The 21,453-nt window shown below is 43.2% G+C and overlaps 1 protein-coding gene across 1 annotated transcript in view; it reads right to left on the reverse strand.

Annotated features, from left to right (window-relative positions):
* LOC123767222 (methyl farnesoate epoxidase) overlaps nt 1-21,453 on the reverse strand; it is a 211,364-nt gene that overhangs the window by 20,154 nt on the left and 169,757 nt on the right. The window contains exons 7-8 of the mRNA XM_069304726.1: nt 5,069-5,183; nt 4,800-4,980 (exon numbers count right to left, since the gene is read on the reverse strand). Coding sequence (XP_069160827.1) covers nt 4,800-4,980; nt 5,069-5,183 — 296 coding nt within the window. The remainder of the gene's footprint in view (nt 1-4,799; nt 4,981-5,068; nt 5,184-21,453) is intronic.

A 21,453-nucleotide genomic window follows, 5' to 3' on the forward strand; every position in this document is an offset into this window, starting at 1 on the left:
CAACAGCAAACCTCCAATCAGATGTAAATCAGGTCTTTCTATGGACTACAGAAAATAATATGGTGTTTAAGGAAGATAAGTTCCAGCTTATGCGCTACGGAAAAAAAAATTAATATAAAAACGGAAACCACGTACAAAACGCAATCAAATCCTAACATAGAACGAAAAGGCAATGTAAAGGATTTGGGTGTACTCATGTCGGAAGACCTTACATTTAAAGAACAAAATAAAGTAGCAGTCACAACTGCAAGAAAAATGACTTGTTGAATAACAAGAACCTTTCACATTAGAGATGCTATACTGATGATGATACTTTTCAAGACGCTAGTGCTCTCTAGAATAGAATACTGCTGCACATTGACAGCCCCTTTCAAAGCTGGAGAAATTGCTTACCTGGAGAGCATGCAGAGATCCTTTACTGCTAGAATCCACTCAGTAAAACATCTAAACTATTGGGACCGACTAAAGAGCCTAAATCTGTATTCTCTTGTGCACAGGCGGGAGAGATACATAATAATTTACACGTGGAAAATAGTAGAGGGGCTGATCCCAAATCTGCACACAGAAATAACTTCACATGAGACTAGAAGGCATGGCAGGATGTGCAGAATACCCCAGTTGAAAAGCAGAGGTTGCAATAGGTACTCTGAGAGCTATATCTCAGTATATATCAATCTCTATAAACATCAGAGGCCCGAAACTGTTCAACACACTTCCACTACACATAAGGGACATAACTGTCTGACCCCTCACAGTGTTCAAGAGAAAACTTGACAAACACCTCCAAAGGATGCCTGATCAACCAGGCTGTGACTCATACGTCAGGCTGCGAGCAGCCATGTCCACCAGCCTGGTTGACTAGTCCAGCAATGAGGAGGCCTAGTCGACGACCGGGCCGTGGGGTCCGTGGGGTTGTTGGACAATAGAGCAACGATTTCGCTTGATGAAGGTCGGCGTTCAAATTCCCGACCGTCCAAGTGGTTGAGCACCATTCCTTCCATCCGTCCTATCCTAAATCTTAATCCTCATAGTCCTTACGAGTGCGATATAGTCGTAATGGCTTGGCGCTTTTTTCCCCGATAGATCCTTTTTTTCATGAAGATTAGTGAACATAGAATGGGAGTGGCTGCTGGTGTCCTGGCGGTGATCAGGTCCAACTCAGTATTTAACTGCGTTGTTGATGGCAGAGTGGGTATGGTACAGTGTTAAACACTGGTTGACGCCCTGTCGGAGCAGGTTCGAATCTCTGAGGAAGCAATACTTAATTTTTTTACGAAGAGTCATGACCAGGTTGTGGGAACGACCTTCGATTTCTTGACGGCCTCCAGGTCGAGCCTTTAGGCACACTTTCGAGTCTCCTTTAGGAGCCGCGAATTGTCCCGGTGTGGCAGCGTCCTTCGCGGCCTCACAGTCCGCATGTCCAACCCAACCTGGCGGGAGACATGGCGACGACTGGAGGTGCGCACAATGTCTCTCCTACAAACTTTCATGATACCTTTGAGGGTTTTAAGAAACCACTGATTTGTGGCCCACATTTATATCACCATGGTCACCCGGCATTAGAGGAGGATCCAGAGGGAGATTTCCTGGAAAGTAAACATCACAGTAAGGCCATCCCGGTCTCATGACAGTGAGACCATCCCGGCCCCAAGCGGCCTGAGTATCAACATCCACCGCTCAACCAAGGTAGGATGAGTTCTGGTTTTTAAACTTTCATCATTGCCTTTGATGACGAAGATAGGAGTGTTTTTGGAAATAACAGGAGCACAAAGTACCTTATATCATGCCATTCCACAGATATTTAAGATCAAAGTACATAATATCAAACTTAATAAACAAAGGAACTTCATCGTAGTGGACCACAAACACAGCGGGATTCTGGGATTCTGATTCTAAATTCTTTACACAAGAGCTTTCTGATGTTACTGACATCTATGGGTACAAAGTCAGATGCTACAAACCACTAGGAGACCGATTAGCGAAATATGTAATCCGACATGTTGTAGACATCAGTGTAGATGACATCAAGGCACAACTTCAGGCAGATGACATTCCAATCTCCGCAGTTCAAAAATTTATGTGTAGAACAAACGGAGAACTGATTGATACAGGCACTGTCCTATATACTTTTCTAGACTACTTTCCCCATGAATGGGTTTAATTTAACGGTCTCTTCCATAAACTAGAGGTGTACGTACTACGTCCCACTCAGTGCTTTAAATGCATAGGTTTCAATCATACTTCAAATGGCTGCACCAAAGACATTAAATGTTGAAAATTTAATTCTGATTCCCATTACACACAAGACTGTCCATCAGATATACTCAGCTGCTCAAACTGTGGTGGCGATCATAACATTACATTCAAACAATGCCCTTCATACATAGCAACAAAAACTAAAGTTCTCCCTACCAACAACCTGCAATACAGTAGTGCACTGAAACAACCTAACTCAATCCATCATCAACCGCAACCTTTCACTTAACCACAATTTTTGCTTGTACCTGATATATCTTTCACTGACAATCCTTCACCCCCAGAGTCCAATCCTCTCCTAAAAAACATACAACTGAGTCCCGATCTTATTGAAACATTTCTCACTCGCATTGAAAATGCACTAGAAAAGACGTTAGACCGACTCCTAACTAATTTCTTTACACAAGTAAACCAACCCATCCTCGAGGCTGACCCAACAGACATCCATCGACATCTATAGACAATGACAACCCCCTTAACCCTTAACATAGCTACCATAGCTGTATACAAATCGTTTGAACTGATGCACGACGAAAATCCTAAATAACTCCTTAGCACGCCTTACCAAAGTCACTCCTCAGGCTGACTTGACATAAACCACAACCACTGAGTAAGAAATTTCAGTGGTTGTGGTTGCACCAAGAGTAAGAAATCTCCAGCTGTACAAACCTCCCAGCGACCTGGCACTTTGACTGAAAAAAAACATAAACAACACTCTCCCACGACACATTCTCCAACCACTCACAGATATTCAACACTGTGTACTACTAGCACGTCAAAGAAGACCGATGCAATCACATTCCAGATGTAATAATCCGATATACGACAACATAACATAATCCATCTTGAACTAACCTACCCAAACCTTACCTAACCGTATACACATTAACTCCATGCTACTTAATGTACTCTAACTTGCCCTACCATGGGGAGCCGGTCGGCCGAGCGGACAGCACGCTGGACTGTGATCCTGTGGTCCCGGGTTTGATCCCGGGCGCCGGCGAGAAACAATGGGCAGAGTTTCTTTCACCCTATGCCCCTGTTACCTAGCAGTATATAGGTACCTGGGTGTCAGTCAGCTGTCACGGGCTGCTTCCTGGGGGTGGAGGCCTGGTCTAGAACCGGGCCGCGGGGGCACTAAAAAGCCCCAAAATCATCTCAAGATAACCTCAAGATAACCTAACCATAGTCTACCCTAACCTATCTGAATTGCGACTAACTCCCGAACATACTTCGACTCACAAACTCAGTCTCATGACTAAACCACACACTTTTCATAAAACAGCAACACTTTGATTCCACCATTAACACAACTCATCTTTGCCATCCGGAGTTCATTTTCCCTCATATGTTTATTTTTCTCATTATCTTCACATAAATTGAAGATATCGATAACTTTTGACCTCTGCCAAATTATGAACATTGGTGCGCCACTGTGAGTGCCGCATCTTTCAACTTCACCAGTCGTGCAGCCATTATGAGGAGACACCTTCAAGCAAACTGCACATATCACGAAGAAGAAGGGTTGAGTATTTGTTTAATGTGGCTGGGTCTTAAGCCTGTGAACTCACTTGTTAATTCTGTTGGGATGGACAAGGCTGCTTTATGGATGACAGATTCATCCACACACACACAGAAGTTTTGTTCTCGTAACACTGACTAATAGAACACTGTCGTCACGTGGAGTTGGAGTTGGTGTTTATCTCGTAGCTCTTGTGCTGTATTGGCAAACTTTGCTGACAACTGTGTCCTCGCAGACGATGACTCTTATTGCGCCTGCAGTGTTTTCGTCTTCTATTTTCTTGCTTATTGTTGCTCTGAATTTGGATGGTTCGGATGTGCTGTTATTACCCAATTACTCATCGTGCGTGTTTTTCGCACGAGTATATCTGGCATCCTCTCTGGGAAAACTATTTATGACTTTAATGACTGAGGAAGCTAGTGTTTTGTCTCCTTGAAGGGACAGCCTGGCATGTGTTGGTAAACAGGAGGAGGTCATGTCATGCTTGGGTTGTTCCCGGGGGAGTTGTTAACCTTTTTCAGCAGGTTGGAGAGTTTGGTCGCTGCTTTCGGACGAGGAAGGAAATTATCAGGGGAAAGCGCCAAGCAATTACAACTATATAGCACTTGGAAGGGGTCAGGATAAGGATTTGGGATGGGTCGGAGGAAAGGAATGGTGCCCATCCACTTGGAGAATCGGGGATTGAACGCCGACCTGCATGAAGCGAGACCGTCGCTCTACTGTCTAGCCCAAGTGGTTGGACACTTGGCTGTTTTCCGGCGAGCTGCTTTGGGAGCTCGCCAAAGCAGCATAGTTCATGGCTTTGATAGCTTGTAGCAGGTTACGTTTATATTGGTCGGTGATTCTACGGTACATAAACCAATATTTTAGGGATTGAAATATATTAAGATACAAAGTTAGGAAAGCTGACCTGAGGGTTGAGGGATACGATAGTTCCCAGGGTCTCACTTGGCGCAGTCTCCCATTGAAGATTGGGTGGGGAGAGGGGGATGATACGCATATAAGCAATGGGGTGACTCACTTGGTACGGTTATCTGTGGAGGGAAGGCGGTCGTGACCGACGACGGCGTCCAGCTCACGCTGGATGTTGAGCATGACGCGTGGGTGGACGACCGCCAGCAACACCGCAAAGGACACAGATGCTGACCCGGTCTCCACACCGGCAGTGAACACGTCAGAACACAAGGCTAATAACTGATCACCTGCAAATAAAAAATAACGTTATTATATGGTGTACAAAAAATGCATTTTGTTTCACTATGTTAGAGATAAAGGGAGAAATTAACTTACTTGAAAATGTGGTTTCTGGATTGTGTTCAGTTTTGTTAATTTCAGTGATGTAGATGTCCATAAAGTCTCGTGGATTATCAGGGTCGAGGTTAGCCTTGTGTTCTTCCACAGCCTGCTGTTATTGGAGAGAACTACATGTAAATTATTTGACCCACTGATTTCTGTATCTAAAACTGGATGTATATTTATCTGTACATGGTTGGTTGGAAGTCAGACGTTTGGGACTAACTGCATTAAAATTTGTAGGATTAATGGTAATTTTATCAGGAGAGTTACAGTGGGTTCAGGGTCGGCACCATTCCACTCCTTGAAGGGAGGATCGATGCCAAACACCTCCTTTATGAAGTCAGTAGATGGGAAATGTTCTGCCCCGAGTCCGTAGACGTGTACATTGATCACATGCCTGTGTATGCTTTTGCTCTCATGTATAAAGGGTTTGGAAAGGATGGGGGAGGTAAAGGGATGGGGAGGTGAAATTCTGGAAGAGGATGCGGGTGTAGAGAGAATAGAAGTTTGAAAGTTCAGTGGCCTGTCCACCATGGGTTGGCATATGTGTGTGTTGTTTGCAGGCGATGAGTCACAATAACGTGGCTAAAGTATGTTGACCAGACCACACACTAGAAGGTGAAGGGACGACGACGTTTCGGTCCGTCCTTGACCATCCTCAAGTCGATTTATTAGGTATCGACTTGAGAATGGCCCATGATGGACCGAAACGTCGTCGTCCCTTCACCTTCTAGTGTGTGGTCTGGTCAACATGTGTGTTGTTTGTTTGAGTATGTTATATGTTGGGTTGTCAGTACATTGGCAGGGTGGCTAGTGTTTGTGTCCTAGCAGGTGTCTGGAAACCCCAAAGCCGTTGGAGTTGGCTACAAGAGATTAATCTTAGTAACAACAGGGTAGTTACTTTTCTAGTAGCACAAAAATGGATTTTTGTTATTGGTTGTATTTTTATTTTATTTTATTGATTTTGTATTATTTTTTATTAGGTATAAATCGAGTCCGGGATGGGCCACTCATCTGGGCTGTTGTATTTTTATTTTATTTTATTTATTTTTTATTATTTTTTATTAGGTATAAATCGGGTCCGGGAAGGGCCACTCATCTGGGCCGTCTGGCAGACCACTTAGTATTTGAGATCTCGGAAAGGCTTGATCATGGATGTGTCTAATCATTTTTTGTTGGAGAGTGATTCTTCTGGTTCTGTGTGGTGGTTCGTGGATCTCATAGTCACTGTTTGTTGTTGTTGTTTAAGATTCGCTACTTGGAACAAAAAGTTCTAAGTAGTTTGGGCTATGGTGAGCCCGTTGTGGACTTAGTCACTGGTGGTGTTTACTTCTTTATGGAATTCCTCGGAGTCTGGGGCATACATGTGCTTCATGCAGTACAGCTGCCTTCTGGCCAGGAAGTTGAGCCTGGTGTTCATTGGCATCATGTTGAGGGGTCTCATGGATCTAGTCTGTTCTTACCCTGTCCGTCAGTGATGGGCCTGTCGCGAAGTGAAGTGATTTGTTTTGGACCCGTTGGATTTTCAGCATGTTGGTTTTGTTGGAAAGGTTCAGGGGGACGTAAGGGTATTCAAGGCTAGGCCTTATGATGAGTCTGTACAGGTGGAGCTTGACGTGGCATGGAGCTTGCCTGAAGCGGAATAGCCTTGATAGAGAACCCTTAGCCATCGCTGTCTTCTGGTAGACGTACTGCGTGGAGTTAAGTAGCCTGTTGAAGTTGTATCCAAGCCCAGTGTTGGAGTTAGAGATGGCTATGGGTTCACCCCTGATCCTTCCCGCCCCCTCCCACTCCCCCTCATCCATCTTCGACTCTGTAGGCCATACAGCCGACGGTGCTTATTTGGATCTTGCTGGGGTTACTGGTGATCCTCCATTTTCTTTCCCAGTTAGCAGTCCTAGCCAGTTCTACATTCGCCTTATGTGTTACAGATGCGTGTTTGGCTGTTTGGGTTGGATGTTATTACATGTGTTACGTCGTCAGCAAATTGGACGATGATGGTGTCCCTGCACTCCGGTTGGAGCAGGTCATTTATGAAAATATTGAAGAGGACCAGGCTCAGGCACGACCCTTGGGGAACTCCAGCTGTCTGGATGAAGACTGCTGCCGCTATTGCCTTGAAACTAGGAGCAACTTGTCTGTTCTTAAGGAAATTTCTGATCAGTCTGAGGAGGGTAAAGTTTTGGGCTGGTAAGTCAACTATTTTATACACAAGGTCATTGTGCCATAGGCTGTCGAAGGCCTTGTGGACGTCTCTCGTCGCAATCAGGGCTACCTGTTTTTGCTGGCGAATTGAGCTGACAGCATCATAGATGATGTTTATTGCGTGCTGGATTGACCGTTGTGCTCGAAAGCCAAACTGTTTTTCTGGAAAGAGATTGTTGAACTCCATATAATAGTTCAGACTGTTGGACATGGTTTTTCAAAACATTTTCCTATTGTGTCTAAAAAGGAGATTGGGCGGTAGTTCCCGGGCTGGTGGGGTTTTTTCCTTGGGTTTGGGAATGAATATCATCTAGGCTGATTTGAAAGCTACGGGAATGTGGACAGATGCCAGCATGACGTTGAATATGTTGAGTAGGGATTGCAGAAGGATTGCCTGGATTGTAGGGATTGCCTGGAAGTAGTTTGATCTGCTTTGCTTTGATCCCCGATGGTCCTGGGGCCATATCTCTGATGCTCTTAATGACCCCTCTCATCTCTACCATTGATATGGGTTTTGTTAGGGGGTGGTTGTTTTGGAGGGTTGTTAAGTCTATCTGGGGGTGCTGAGTAGGGAGGCGGCATTTTCTGTGGTTGACCCGGTTGAAGTGAATGTTGTTGAAGGCTCTGCTGTTTGAAGCTATGTGTCTTATTTCATTCTGCGCCCATGAGGTCAGCCTATTCTTGTGGGTCTTCTATTTTTGCTTGTTGTTCCTCATCATCTTCGTCTAGGAATGTGTGTACGAGGTTAGTGAGGCTGGGATTAACTGATCCCAAGAGCTGTCTGATCTTGCACCAGAAGGTTCCCGGTTCCCTTTTGTATTGGTTGGTTCGTCTCAAGAGTTCCCAGATGTGGTTCTTGTGAGTCAGCGTTAGGTCTACGGTTTCCCTTCTGAGTGTTTGTAGGGAAGCCAATGCTGGCAGCAACCTGTCCTCTTATAAATTACGTCTGAATTTAGCCGTTTGCCCGTATGGCAGAAAATTGACGTAATTTGAAAATTAATGTTTTTTTTTTTTTTTATAAATTTGGGATTTGCTTCCAAAATATTAAGTTAAGGGTCCTCTGATAGGTTAGAAGGGCAGGAAATTCTCCTAAAGTTTTAAAAGTCATGAAAAACGTTAATCAAAAGTGTCCTCTCTTAACCTAACAGAGTACAAGCCGGAAGACCCAAACAGAAAACAGGACAGTACATCACTTTCGTAAGCCGACTTCATTTCAAATTACGTAAGTTTTCGGCCATAGCGCACATGCGAGCGAAAAGCGACGTTATTTTGAGAGGACGGGTTGGGCGGCTGGCCAGTTTGGTAGTGACTTTGGCAGGCTCATTGATGCTCATTAATTTTAGCTCTGATTTCTCGGGTCGGTTTATATTTGCGGTAAGTCCTTGTGGTGGATCTTTCACAGGTGACCTCAGTTGTGAGCTGGATGCGGTTTTGGATGGTGTTTACGCCTTGGTCAATTGATTGGGTGGGGAGGTTGTTGAACTCATTGATTGATCGTCAGCGAGGAAGGTGTGAAGGCTCCCATAGTTTCCAGCCTTGGCCTGAGAGGTGCCACAAACCGGAAGGGGGTAGCTTGGAGGGTGGTGACCACTAGGATGTGGTCCAACCCCACGTTCTTGCCTCGGGATTACTCTGCAGTGGAACAGGTCGCAGTCTCTGTTTGTCAGTATTATGTCAGGGATGTCCCTCTCGGTGGCCGAAAAGAATGACTTGAAGTGGGGGCCTTGGAAGGAGAGGTCCCTGTTTTGCATTAAATTGAAGAGCTGTCTGCCCTTGAGGTCTGCTCTAGCAGGAGCGTTGAATAAGGCCTGGTGGTGGGCATTCAGGTCTCCTGCGATTATTGTTGGGAGGTTCCTGTCGAGCTGCCTGTTAAGTGGGATAGAGAGGAGGTAGGCAAGTCTAGGTGGTAGGTATGCTGTACAGACGTTTAGGGAGCCGTGTGTGTGGTGGCAAATTCTATTGCAAGGAAGTGCTCATTTTCTATGAGCACTTAAGAAAGACGGTAGGAAAGACCTCTTTTTACTAGGATTGTCACCCCCACTGTGCCTTCCCCCTGTTGATTTCCCTAGTGGAATATTCCCGAAGAGTGATGTGCTGGTCCTCTCTGGCCGCTGTTTCATTGAGTAGGATAATGTCTTGGTTGAATCTAGCTACCTCCAGGATGAGGAGGTATCTGTTGTTGAAGTAGTGTCTGATATTCACTTGAAGGATTGAGATCCCCATTATTGGGTGCGTGCAGTATGTGTTTGTTTGGCTCGAGCGCCCGTGTTGTTAACTTCCATTTGGCCTCTGATGTGTGTGAAGGTGGAGGCTAGGTCTTTTGGTCTAGGGATCACGTTTCCGGCCCCGGTAGAGGGTTGGTTGGGGTTTTCCGCGCCTTGCGATTGGGGTGTCTTCGTTGCTGCTACTGCTGTCCACGTTCAGGAAGGTTGCTGTGGCTCAGCAACGCACATGCATTGCTGAGCCACAGCAACGCGTGGCCGGGTGCAGCTAGTAGTTAAATAAACGGATGGAGGCCTATTGGCCGATATCTGGCAATAGATCCACACCAACTCATTCACACATGAGTCTGACCCCCTGCGCCTGAGACATTCTCACATGTGTCTGACCCCCTGCGCCTGAGACATTCTCACATGTGTCTGACCCCCTGCGCCTGAGACATTCACACATGTGTCTGACCCCCTGCGCCTGAGACATTCACACATGTGTCTGACCCCCTGCGCCTGAGATATTCACACATGTGTCTGACCCCCCTGCGCCTGAGATATTCACACATGTGTCTGACCCCCTGCGCCTGAGATATTCACACATGTGTCTGGCCCCCTGCGCCTGAGATATTCACACATGTGTCTGACCCCCCTGCGCCTGAGATATTCACACATGTGTCTGACCCCCTGCGCCTGAGATATTCACACATGTGTCTGACCCCCCTGCGCCTGAGATATTCACACATGTGTCTGACCCCCCTGCGCCTGAGACATTCACACATGTGTCTGACCCCCTGCGCCTGAGACATTCACACATGTGTCTGACCCCCTGCGCCTGAGATATTCACACATGTGTCTGACCCCCTGCGCCTGAGATATTCACACATGTGTCTGACCCCCTGCGCCTGAGATATTCACACATGTGTCTGACCCCCCTGCGCCTGAGACATTCACACATGTGTCTAACTCCCCCGCCTGAGACATTCAAGTGACCCCATATCTATTCTAATAATAGACCCTATAATATATATATTTTACGTACAAAAGACGATAGTATCCGAGGCAATTTCCCCTCACCGTCCCGACGGCACTTGGTGGTAAGCTTGGGCATAGTTACTTCATCAAATCGCCTTATTTTGAGGTTGGTCAAGGGGTTAAGCTACCAGATACGCCAGTTGCATAGTGCCCCTGACTGTCTGGGTTCGAGTCACTGCTGGGGTGTGGAGTTTTCATTTGCATATATGGTAGGGGACCATTCAAGCTTGTTCGTATTTGTTTTGCTCACGTGGCCCCATAAAGTGAGGTGATTTGAGGAAATATCCATATCCAAGATAACTATCAAAGTGCCGTCGGGACGGTGGTTCAAATACCCTCGGATATCATCGTCTTTTGTATGGTCACTGATGGTCGAGTGGTTTAAGGTACCATGTACACCAGTTGCATTGTGCTCCTGGCGGTCTGGGTTCGAGTCACTTCCGGGATGTGGAGTTTTTATTCTTATATGTATATATATATATATATATATATATATATATATATATATATATGTCGTACCTAGTAGCCAGAACGCACTTCTCAGCCTACTATGCAAGGCCAGATTTGCCTAAGAAGCCAAGTTTTTATGAATTAATTGTTTTTCGACTACCTAACGTACCTAACCTAACCTAACCTAACTTTTTCGGCTACCTAACCTAACCTATCCTTTAAAGATAGGTTAGGTTAGGTTAGGTAGGGTTGGTTAGGTTCAGCCATATATCTACGTTAATTTTAACTCTAATAAAAAAAAAATTGACCTCATACATAATGAAATGAGTAGCTTTATCGTTTCATAAGAAAATAATTAGAGAAAATATAATAATTCAGGAAAACTTGGCTTATTAGGCAAATATATATATATATATATATATATATATATATATATATATATATATGTCGTACCTAGTAGCCAGAACTCACTTTTCAGCCTACAATGCAAGGCCCGATTTGCCTAATAAGCCAAGTTTTCATGAATTAATATATTTTCTCTAATTTTTTTCTTATGAAATGATAAAGCTACCCATATCATTATGTAAGAGGTCAATTTTTTTTTATTGGAGTTAAAATTAACGTAGATATATGACCGAACCTAACCAACCCTACCTAACCTAACCTAACCTATCTTTATAGGTTAGGTTTGGTTAGGTAGCCGAAAAAATTAGGTTAGGTTAGGTTAGGTAGGTTAGGTAGTCGAAAAGCAATTAATTCATGAAAACTTGGCTTATTAGGCAAATCGGGCCTTGCATAGTAGGCTCAGAAGTGAGTTCTGGCTACTAGGTACGACATATATATATATATATATATATATATATATATATATATATATATATATATATATATATATATATATATATATATATATATATGTATATATATATATATATATATATATATATATATATATATATATATATATATATATATATATATATATATACATATATATGTATATATATATATATATATATATATATATATATATATATTTATATATATATATATATATATATATATATATATATATATATATATATATATATATATATATATATATATATATTAGTATATTTTGGTAGCAGTCTTTCCTGTAGACATATATTATTAAATATGACCGAAAAAGTAAGATTAATAATTCTAACACGAATTTTCTCAATCTTTCGTACATTACGCTTCACTGTTGGAGGTAAATCAAAAATCAATTCTCCAAAATTCATTTTTATTTCTAGTCTGACGCGACACGGGCGCGTTTCGTAAAACTTATTACATTTTCAAAGACTTTAGTTCACAAATACACAACTGAATAGAACTTACGTATCTCCGATTTTATATCTACATTTGAGTGAGGTGGAAGGGGTGATGTGGCATTAACACAAGACAGAACAAAATGTGGTATTAATAGGGTATTAATTTCATCAACACAAGACAGAACAAGAGTATTAATAGGGTATTAATTTCATCAACACAAGACAGAACACGAAGCAATGGATATTGAATAGAAGTGTTTGTAGAAAGCCTATTGGTCCATATTTCTTGATGCTTCTATATTGGAGCGGAGTCTTGAGGTGGGTAGAATATAGTTGTGCAATAATTGGCTGTTGATTGCTGGTGTTGACTTCTTGATGTGTAGTGCCTCGCAAACGTCAAGCCGCCTGATATCGCTGTATCTATCGATGATTTCTGTGTTGTTTACTAGGATTTCTCTGGCGATGGTTTGGTTGTGGGAAGAGATTATATGTTCCTTAATGGAGCCCTGTTGCTTATGCATCGTTAAACGCCTAGAAAGAGATGTTGTTGTCTTGCCTATATACTGGGTTTTTTGGAGCTTACAGTCCCCAAGTGGGCATTTGAAGGCATAGACGACGTTAGTCTCTTTTAAAGCGTTCTGTTTTGTGTCTGGAGAGTGTCTCATGAGTAGGCTGGCCGTTTTTCTGGTTTTATAGTAAATCGTCAGTTGTATCCTCTGATTTTTGTCTGTAGGGATAACGTTTCTATTAACAATATCTTTCAGGACCCTTTCCTCCGTTTTATGAGCTGTGGAAAAGAAGTTCCTGTAAAATAGTCTAATAGGGGGTATAGGTGTTGTGTTAGTTGTCTCTTCCGAGGTTGCATGGCTTTTCACTTTCCTTCTTATGATGTCTTCGACGAAACCATTGGAGAAGCCGTTATTGACTAGGACCTGCCTTACCCTACCGAGTTCTTCGTCGACTTGCTTCCATTTTGAGCTGTGGCTGAGAGCACGGTCGACATATGCGTTAACAACACTCCTCTTGTACCTGTCTGGGCAGTCGCTGTTGGCATTTAGGCACATTCCTATGTTTGTTTCCTTAGTGTAGACTGCAGTGTGGAAACCTCCGCCCTTTTCCATGACTGTTACATCTAGAAAGGGCAGCTTCCCATCCTTTTCCATCTCGTAAGTGAAACGCAGCACGGAACTCTGCTCAAATGCCTCCTTCAGCTCCTGCAGATGTCTGACATCAGGTACCTGTGTAAAAATGTCGTCAACATACCTGCAGTATATGGCCGGTTTCAAGTTCATGTCGACTAAGACTTTTTGCTCGATGGTACCAATGTAGAAGTTTGCAAACAGGACACCTAGGGGAGAACCCATGGCGACCCCATCTACTTGCTTATACATGTGCCCATCCGGGCTCAAGAAGGGTGCCTCTTTAGTACAAGCTTGGAGTAGTTTCCTCAGAATATTTTCTGGTATGTCAAGAGGAGTACAGGCTGGATCACGATACACTCTGTCGGCTATCATTCCGATTGTCTCGTCCACAGGTACGTTGGTAAACAGCGATTCTACGTCCAACGAGGCTCTTATCCCTGTGGCCCGTGTGCCCCGCAGTAAGTCAACAAATTCCTTTGGAGACTTCAGGCTGAAGGCGCAAGGAACATAAGGAGTCAGCAGGCCGTTGAGTCGCTTCGCCAGTCTGTACGTGGGTGTGGGTATCGGGCTAATGATTGGCCGAAGTGGGTTTCCAGGCTTGTGCGTCTTGACATTTCCATACGCATATCCAGGTTTATATTCCCCAATGATCTTTGGCAGGTGGAGTCCGGATTTCTTGGCGTTCACAGTTTCGATTAGTTTGTTGACCTTTGCTTTTAATTCAGAGTGTATCGTGATCCAGCCTATACTCCTCTTGACATACCAGAAAATATTCTGAGGAAACTACTCCAAGCTTGTACTAAAGAGGCACCTTTCTTGAGCCCGGATGGGCACATGTATAAGCAAGTAGATGGGGTCGCCATGGGTTCTCCCCTAGGTGTCCTGTTTGCAAACTTCTACATGGGTACCATCGAGCAAAAAGTCTTAGTCGACATGAACTTGAAACCGGCCATATACTGCAGGTATGTTGACGACATTTTTACACAGGTACCTGATGTCAGATATCTGCAGGAGCTGAAGGAGGCATTTGAGCAGAGTTCCGTGCTGCGTTTCACTTACGAGATGGAAAAGGATGGGAAGCTGCCCTTTCTAGATGTAACAGTCATGGAAAAGGGCGGAGGTTTCCACACTGCAGTCTACACTAAGAAAACAAACATAGGAATGTGCCTAAATGCCAACAGCGACTGCCCAGACAGGTACAAGAGGCGTGTTGTTAACGCATATGTCGACCGTGCTCTCAGCCACAGCTCAGAATGGAAGCAAGTCGACGAAGAACTCGGTAGGGTAAGGCAGGTCCTAGTCAATAACGGCTTCTCCAATGGTTTCGTCGAAGACATCATAAGAAGGAAAGTGAAAAGCCATGCAACCTCGGAAGAGACAACTAACACAACACCTATACCCCCTATTAGACTATTTTACAGGAACTTCTTTTCCACAGCTCATAAAACGGAGGAAAGGGTCCTGAAAGATATTGTTAATAGAAACGTTATCCCTACAGACAAAAATCAGAGGATACAACTGACGATTTACTATAAAACCAGAAAAACGGCCAGCCTACTCATGAGAAACTCTCCAGACACAAAACAGAACGCTTTAAAAGAGACTAACGTCGTCTATGCCTTCAAATGCCCACTTGGGGACTGTAAGCTCCAAAAAACCCAGTATATAGGCAAGACAACAACATCTCTTTCTAGGCGTTTAACGATGCATAAGCAACAGGGCTCCATTAAGGAACATATAATCTCTTCCCACAACCAAACCATCGCCAGAGAAATCCTAGTAAACAACACAGAAATCATCGATAGATACAGCGATAGCAGGCGGCTTGACGTTTGCGAGGCACTACACATCAAGAAGTCAACACCAGCAATCAACAGCCAATTATTGCACAACTATATTCTACCCACCTCAAGACTCCGCTCCAATATAAAAGCATCAAGAAATATGGACCAATAGGTTTTCTACAAACACTTCTATTCAATATCCATTGCTTCGTGTTCTGTCTTGTGTTGATGAAATTAATACCCTATTAATACTCTTGTTCTGTCTTGTGTTGATGAAATTAATACCCTATTAATACCACATTTTGTTCTGTCTTGTGTTAATGCCACATCACCCCTTCCACCTCACTCAAATGTAGATATAAAATCGGAGATACGTAAGTTCTATTCAGTTGTGTATTTGTGAACTAAAGTCTTTGAAAATGTAATAAGTTTTACGAAACGCGCCCGTGTCGCGTCAGACTAGAAATAAAAATGAATTTTGGAGAATTGATTTTTGATTTACCTCCAACAGTGAAGCGTAATGTACGAAAGATTGAGAAAATTCGTGTTAGAATTATTAATCTTACTTTTTCGGTCATATTTAATAATATATATATATATATATATATATATATATATATATATATATATATATATATATATATATATATATATATATATATATATATATATATATATATATATATATATGCAATTGACGATCACTAAACACTGATCATTTGTATGCGGAAAAACCACAATGAAATGGGAAAGAGAGATGAACGTTTTGGTCTGTTAAAGCCGTGGTCAACACCAGACTGACTAGAAAAAGAGAGAGAGGATACAGGCCAACACCTGGAACCTGACCAACCCATCTCTAGGGAAAGGATTACCAGAAACAGGAATGGTCAAAGAGGATTAAGCGGTCAGAGAATAAGGATGAAAGATTAAAGAAAAGCCTCATGAACACACAATAAATTTATATAAAATTGTAATGAGACATTGTAAGCCTCCCTTTCAGAGTTTTTTCTAAAACTGTTGTGTAATATTGTAACTTAAAACAGGGTCAAGTTTGTACATACCAGTACTAACATTGAGAAGATTTGGACAGTGACTAATTAGGGCAGACTCAATAAAAATTCTGTTCCACAAAGCCATTGCAATTGGCAATGCTTTTCGCCCCATCCCAATTAATAGTGTGATCATACAAACTTGTATGTAGATACAAAGCATTAGACGTTTGGGCAGTTCTTATACTATAAGCATGTTGGGACATACGTAATTGTAAGGATTTTCCTGTTTGTCCAAGGTACACAGACTCACAATCATTGCAGGGAATTGAATACACACAACCTGCTGTACCAGGGGAGTTTTTTTATTAAATTAGACTTGATCGTATTACTAGTGAACACTAAATTGATATTAAAGTTCTTAAAAACTTGGGAAAGTTTCTCAAATCCCATCGCATAAGGTACCACCAATGAGTTTCTGTTTTCTGGTTTCGCTTTGGAGACATTATTATAAAACGTACGTTTAGCTTTCCCAAATGAACAATCCAAAAATATCTTAGGGTACTGTAAACTCTTCCCAATTTCATATATTTTAGCTATCTCTTCATCAAAAAACTCAGGACTGCATATCCTCAAAGCTTGAAGAAACATTCTTGAAAATACTGCCTGTTTAACTTTACTATGATGATTCGAATAATAATGAACAAACGGCCCCACGTTGGTAGGTTTTCTATACCCATTAAATTTGAACCTTCTATTGACTCTATGAATCATAATATCCAAAAACGGAGGAGTACCATTCTCCTCATTTTCACATGTGAATTTTACTGAAGGTACTAAAGAATTATGTTCATTAAGAAAAACAATTTGGTCTTGGTCACTCGGCCATAAGCACAAAATATCGTCGACATACCTAAACCAGACTACATTAGACGGGATAATCCTGGATAAGATCTTTGTTTCGAAGAACTCCATATACAAATTGCTCAAAACTGGGTAAAGGGGATTGCCCATCGCCATTCCAAATGTTTGTTTGAAAAATTTTCCATTTAAACTAAAATAATTGTCTTTTATGCATAATTTGATAAGTTCCAACACATTATTGGTCTGCAAGCTTAAATTATATTTAGGCAGTTCCTCCAGAAAATAGAAACTCATTGGTGGTACCTATGAGTTTCTCAATTCATGTTTCTCAATAACACGAATTTTCTCAATATTTCTTATGTTTCTTTTTACTGTTGAGGGTAATTGAAAAATCAACTCTCCAAAATTCATTTTAATTTCTAGTCTGATGCAACACTTGAACGCGTTTCATAATAACTTATTACATTTTCAAAGACTTTAGTTAACACACACAACTATAACCTGCAAACGCTAAACAGAGTTTTACTATGCTAATATTTAAACAGGTTTTGTCTTATATACTCGCATTTGGGTGAGGTGATATGTTACAACAGTTTTGGATGAGGTGAACAAACTTTCAACACAAGACAGAACACGGTTCAATGGGTATAGATGAAAGGGAAGAATGGAAGTAACTGCAAAGTAATTATATATATATTATATATATATATATATATATATATATATATATATATATATATATATATATATATATATATATATATATATATATATATATATATACATATATATATATATATATATATATATATATATATATATATATATATATATATATATATATATATATATATATATGCGAACAAGCCTGAATGGTCCCCAGGACAATATGCAACTGAAAACTCACACCCCAGAAGTGACTCGAACCCATACTCCCAGAAGCAACGCAACTGGTATGTACAAGACGCCTTAATCCACTTGACCATCACGACCGGACATAATGAGGTGATAGCCGAGGCTACTTGAACCACCCCACCGCCGGCACTCGGATAGTAATCTTGGGCATAGCATTTTACCAAATCACCTCATTCTTTGGGACACACGTGAGGAACACAAATGCGAACAAGCCTGAATGGTCCCCAGGACAATATGCAACTGAAAACTCACACCCTAGAAGTGACTCGAACCCATACTCCCAGAAGCAATGCAACTGGTATGTACAAGACGCCTTAATCCACTTGACCATCACGACCGGACATAATAAGGTGATAGCCGAGGCTATTTGAACCACCCCACCCCCGGCACTCGGATAGTAATCTTGGGCATAGCATTTTACCAAATCACCTCATTCTTTGGGGCACACGTGAGGAACACAAATGCGAATAAGCCTGAATGGTCCCCAGGACAATATGCAACTGAAAACTCACACCCCAGAAGTGACTCGAACCCATACTCCCAGAAGCAACGCAACTGGTATGTTCAAGATGCCTTAATCCACTTGACCATCACGACCGGACATAATGAGGTGATAGCCGAGGCTATTTGAACCACCCCACCGCCGGCACTCGGATAGTAATCTTGGGCATAGCATTTTACCAAATCACCTCATTCTTTGGGGCACACGTGAGGAACACAAATGCGAACAAGCCTGAATGGTCCCCAGGACAATATGCAACTGAAAACTCACACCCCAGAAGTGACTCGAACCCATATACTCCCAGAAGCAATGCAACTGGTATGTACAAGACGCCTTAATCCACTTGACCATCACGACCGGACATAATGAGGTGATAGCCGAGGCTATTTGAACCACCCCACCGCCGGCACTCGGATAGTAATCTTGGGCATAGCATTTTACCAAATCACCTCATTCTTTGGGGCACACGTGAGGAACACAAATGCGAACAAGCCTGAATGGTCCCCAGGACAATATGCAACTGAAAACTCACACCCCAGAAGTGACTCGAACCCATACTCCCAGAAGCAACGCAACTGGTATGTACAAGACGCCTTAATCCACTTGACCATCACGACCGGACATAATGAGGTGATAGCCGAGGCTATTTGAACCACCCCACCGCCGGCACTTGGATAGTAATCTTGGGCATAGCATTTTACCAAATCACCTCATTCTTTGGGGCACACGTGAGGAACACAAATGCAAACAAGCCTGAATGGTCCCCAGGACAATATCCAACTGAAAACTCACACCCCAGAAGTGACTCGAACCCATACTCCCAGAAGCAACGCAACTGGTATGTACAAGACGCCTTAATCCACTTGACCATCACGACCGGACATAATGAGGTGATAGCCGAGGCTATTTGAACCACCCCACCGCCGGCACTCGGATAGTAATCTTGGGCATAGCATTTTACCAAATCACCTCATTCTTTGGGGCACACGTGAGGAACACAAATGCGAACAAGCCTGAATGGTCCCCAGGACAATATGCAACTGAAAACTCACACCCCAGAAGTGACTCGAACCCATACTCCCAGAAGCAACGCAACTGGTATGTACAAGACGCCTTAATCCACTTGACCATCACGACCGGACATAATGAGGTGATAGCCGAGGCTATTTGAACCACCCCACCGCCGGCACTCGGATAGTAATCTTGGGCATAGCATTTTACCAAATCACCTCATTCTTTGGGGCACACGTGAGGAACACAAATGCGAACAAGCCTGAATGGTCCCCAGGACAATATGCAACTGAAAACTCACACCCCAGAAGTGACTCGAACCCATACTCCCAGAAGCAACGCAACTGGTATGTACAAGACGCCTTAATCCACTTGACCATCACGACCGGACATAATGAGGTGATAGCCGAGGCTATTTGAACCACCCCACCGCCGGCACTCGGATAGTAATCTTGGGCATAGCATTTTACCAAATCACCTCATTCTTTGGGGCACACGTGAGGAACACAAATGCGAACAAGCCTGAATGGTCCCCAGGACAATATGCAACTGAAAACTCACACCCCAGAAGTGACTCGAACCCATACTCCCAGAAGCAACGCAACTGGTATGTACAAGACGCCTTAATCCACTTGACCATCACGACCGGACATAATGATGTGATAGCCGAGGCTATTTGAACCACCCCACCGCCGGCACTCGGATAGTAATCTTGGGCATAGCTTGAGGTGATTTGGTAAAATGCTATGCCCAAGATTACTATCCGAGTGCCGGCGGTGGGGTGGTTCAAATAGCCTCGGCTATCACCTCATTATGTCCGGTCGTGATGGTCAAGTGGATTAAGGCGTCTTGTACATACCAGTTGCGTTGCTTCTGGGAGTATGGGTTCGAGTCACTTCTGGGGTGTGAGTTTTCAGTTGCATATTGTCCTGGGGACCATTCAGGCTTGTTCGCATTTGTGTTCCTCACGTGTGCCCCAAAGAATGAGGTGATTTGGTAAAATGCTATGCCCAAGATTACTATCCGAGTGCCGGCGGTGGGGTGGTTCAAATAGCCTCGGCTATCACCTCATTATGTCCGGTCGTGATGGTCAAGTGGATTAAGGCGTCTTGTACATACCAGTTGCGTTGCTTCTGGGAGTATGGGTTCGAGTCACTTCTGGGGTGTGAGTTTTCAGTTGCATATTGTCCTGGGGACCATTCAGGCTTGTTCGCATTTGTGTTCCTCACGTGTGCCCCAAAGAATGAGGTGATTTGGTAAAATGCTATGCCCAAGATTACTATCCGAGTGCCGGCGGTGGGGTGGTTCAAATAGCCTCGGCTATCACCTCATTATGTCCGGTCGTGATGGTCAAGTGGATTAAGGCGTCTTGTACATACCAGTTGCGTTGCTTCTGGGAGTATGGGTTCGAGTCACTTCTGGGGTGTGAGTTTTCAGTTGCATATTGTCCTGGGGACCATTCAGGCTTGTTCGCATTTGTGTTCCTCACGTGTGCCCCAAAGAATGAGGTGATTTGGTAAAATGCTATGCCCAATATTACTATCCGAGTGCCGGCGGTGGGGTGGTTCAAATAGCCTCGGCTATCACCTCATTATGTCCGGTCGTGATGGTCAAGTGGATTAAGGCGTCTTGTACATACCAGTTGCGTTGCTTCTGGGAGTATGGGTTCGAGTCACTTCTGGGGTGTGAGTTTTCAGTTGCATATTGTCTTGGGGACCATTCAGGCTTGTTCGCATTTGTGTTCCTCACGTGTGCCCCAAAGAATGAGGTGATTTGGTAAAATGCTATGCCCAAGATTACTATCCGAGTGCCGGCGGTGGGGTGGTTCAAATAGCCTCGGCTATCACCTCATTATGTCCGGTCGTGATGGTCAAGTGGATTAAGGCGTCTTGTACATACCAGTTGCGTTGCTTCTGGGAGTATGGGTTCGAGTCACTTCTGGGGTGTGAGTTTTCAGTTGCATATTGTCCTGGGGACCAT

This window comes from Procambarus clarkii, chromosome 53 (genome assembly GCF_040958095.1).
Source record: "Procambarus clarkii isolate CNS0578487 chromosome 53, FALCON_Pclarkii_2.0, whole genome shotgun sequence".
Lineage (NCBI taxonomy): Eukaryota > Metazoa > Arthropoda > Malacostraca > Decapoda > Cambaridae > Procambarus > Procambarus clarkii.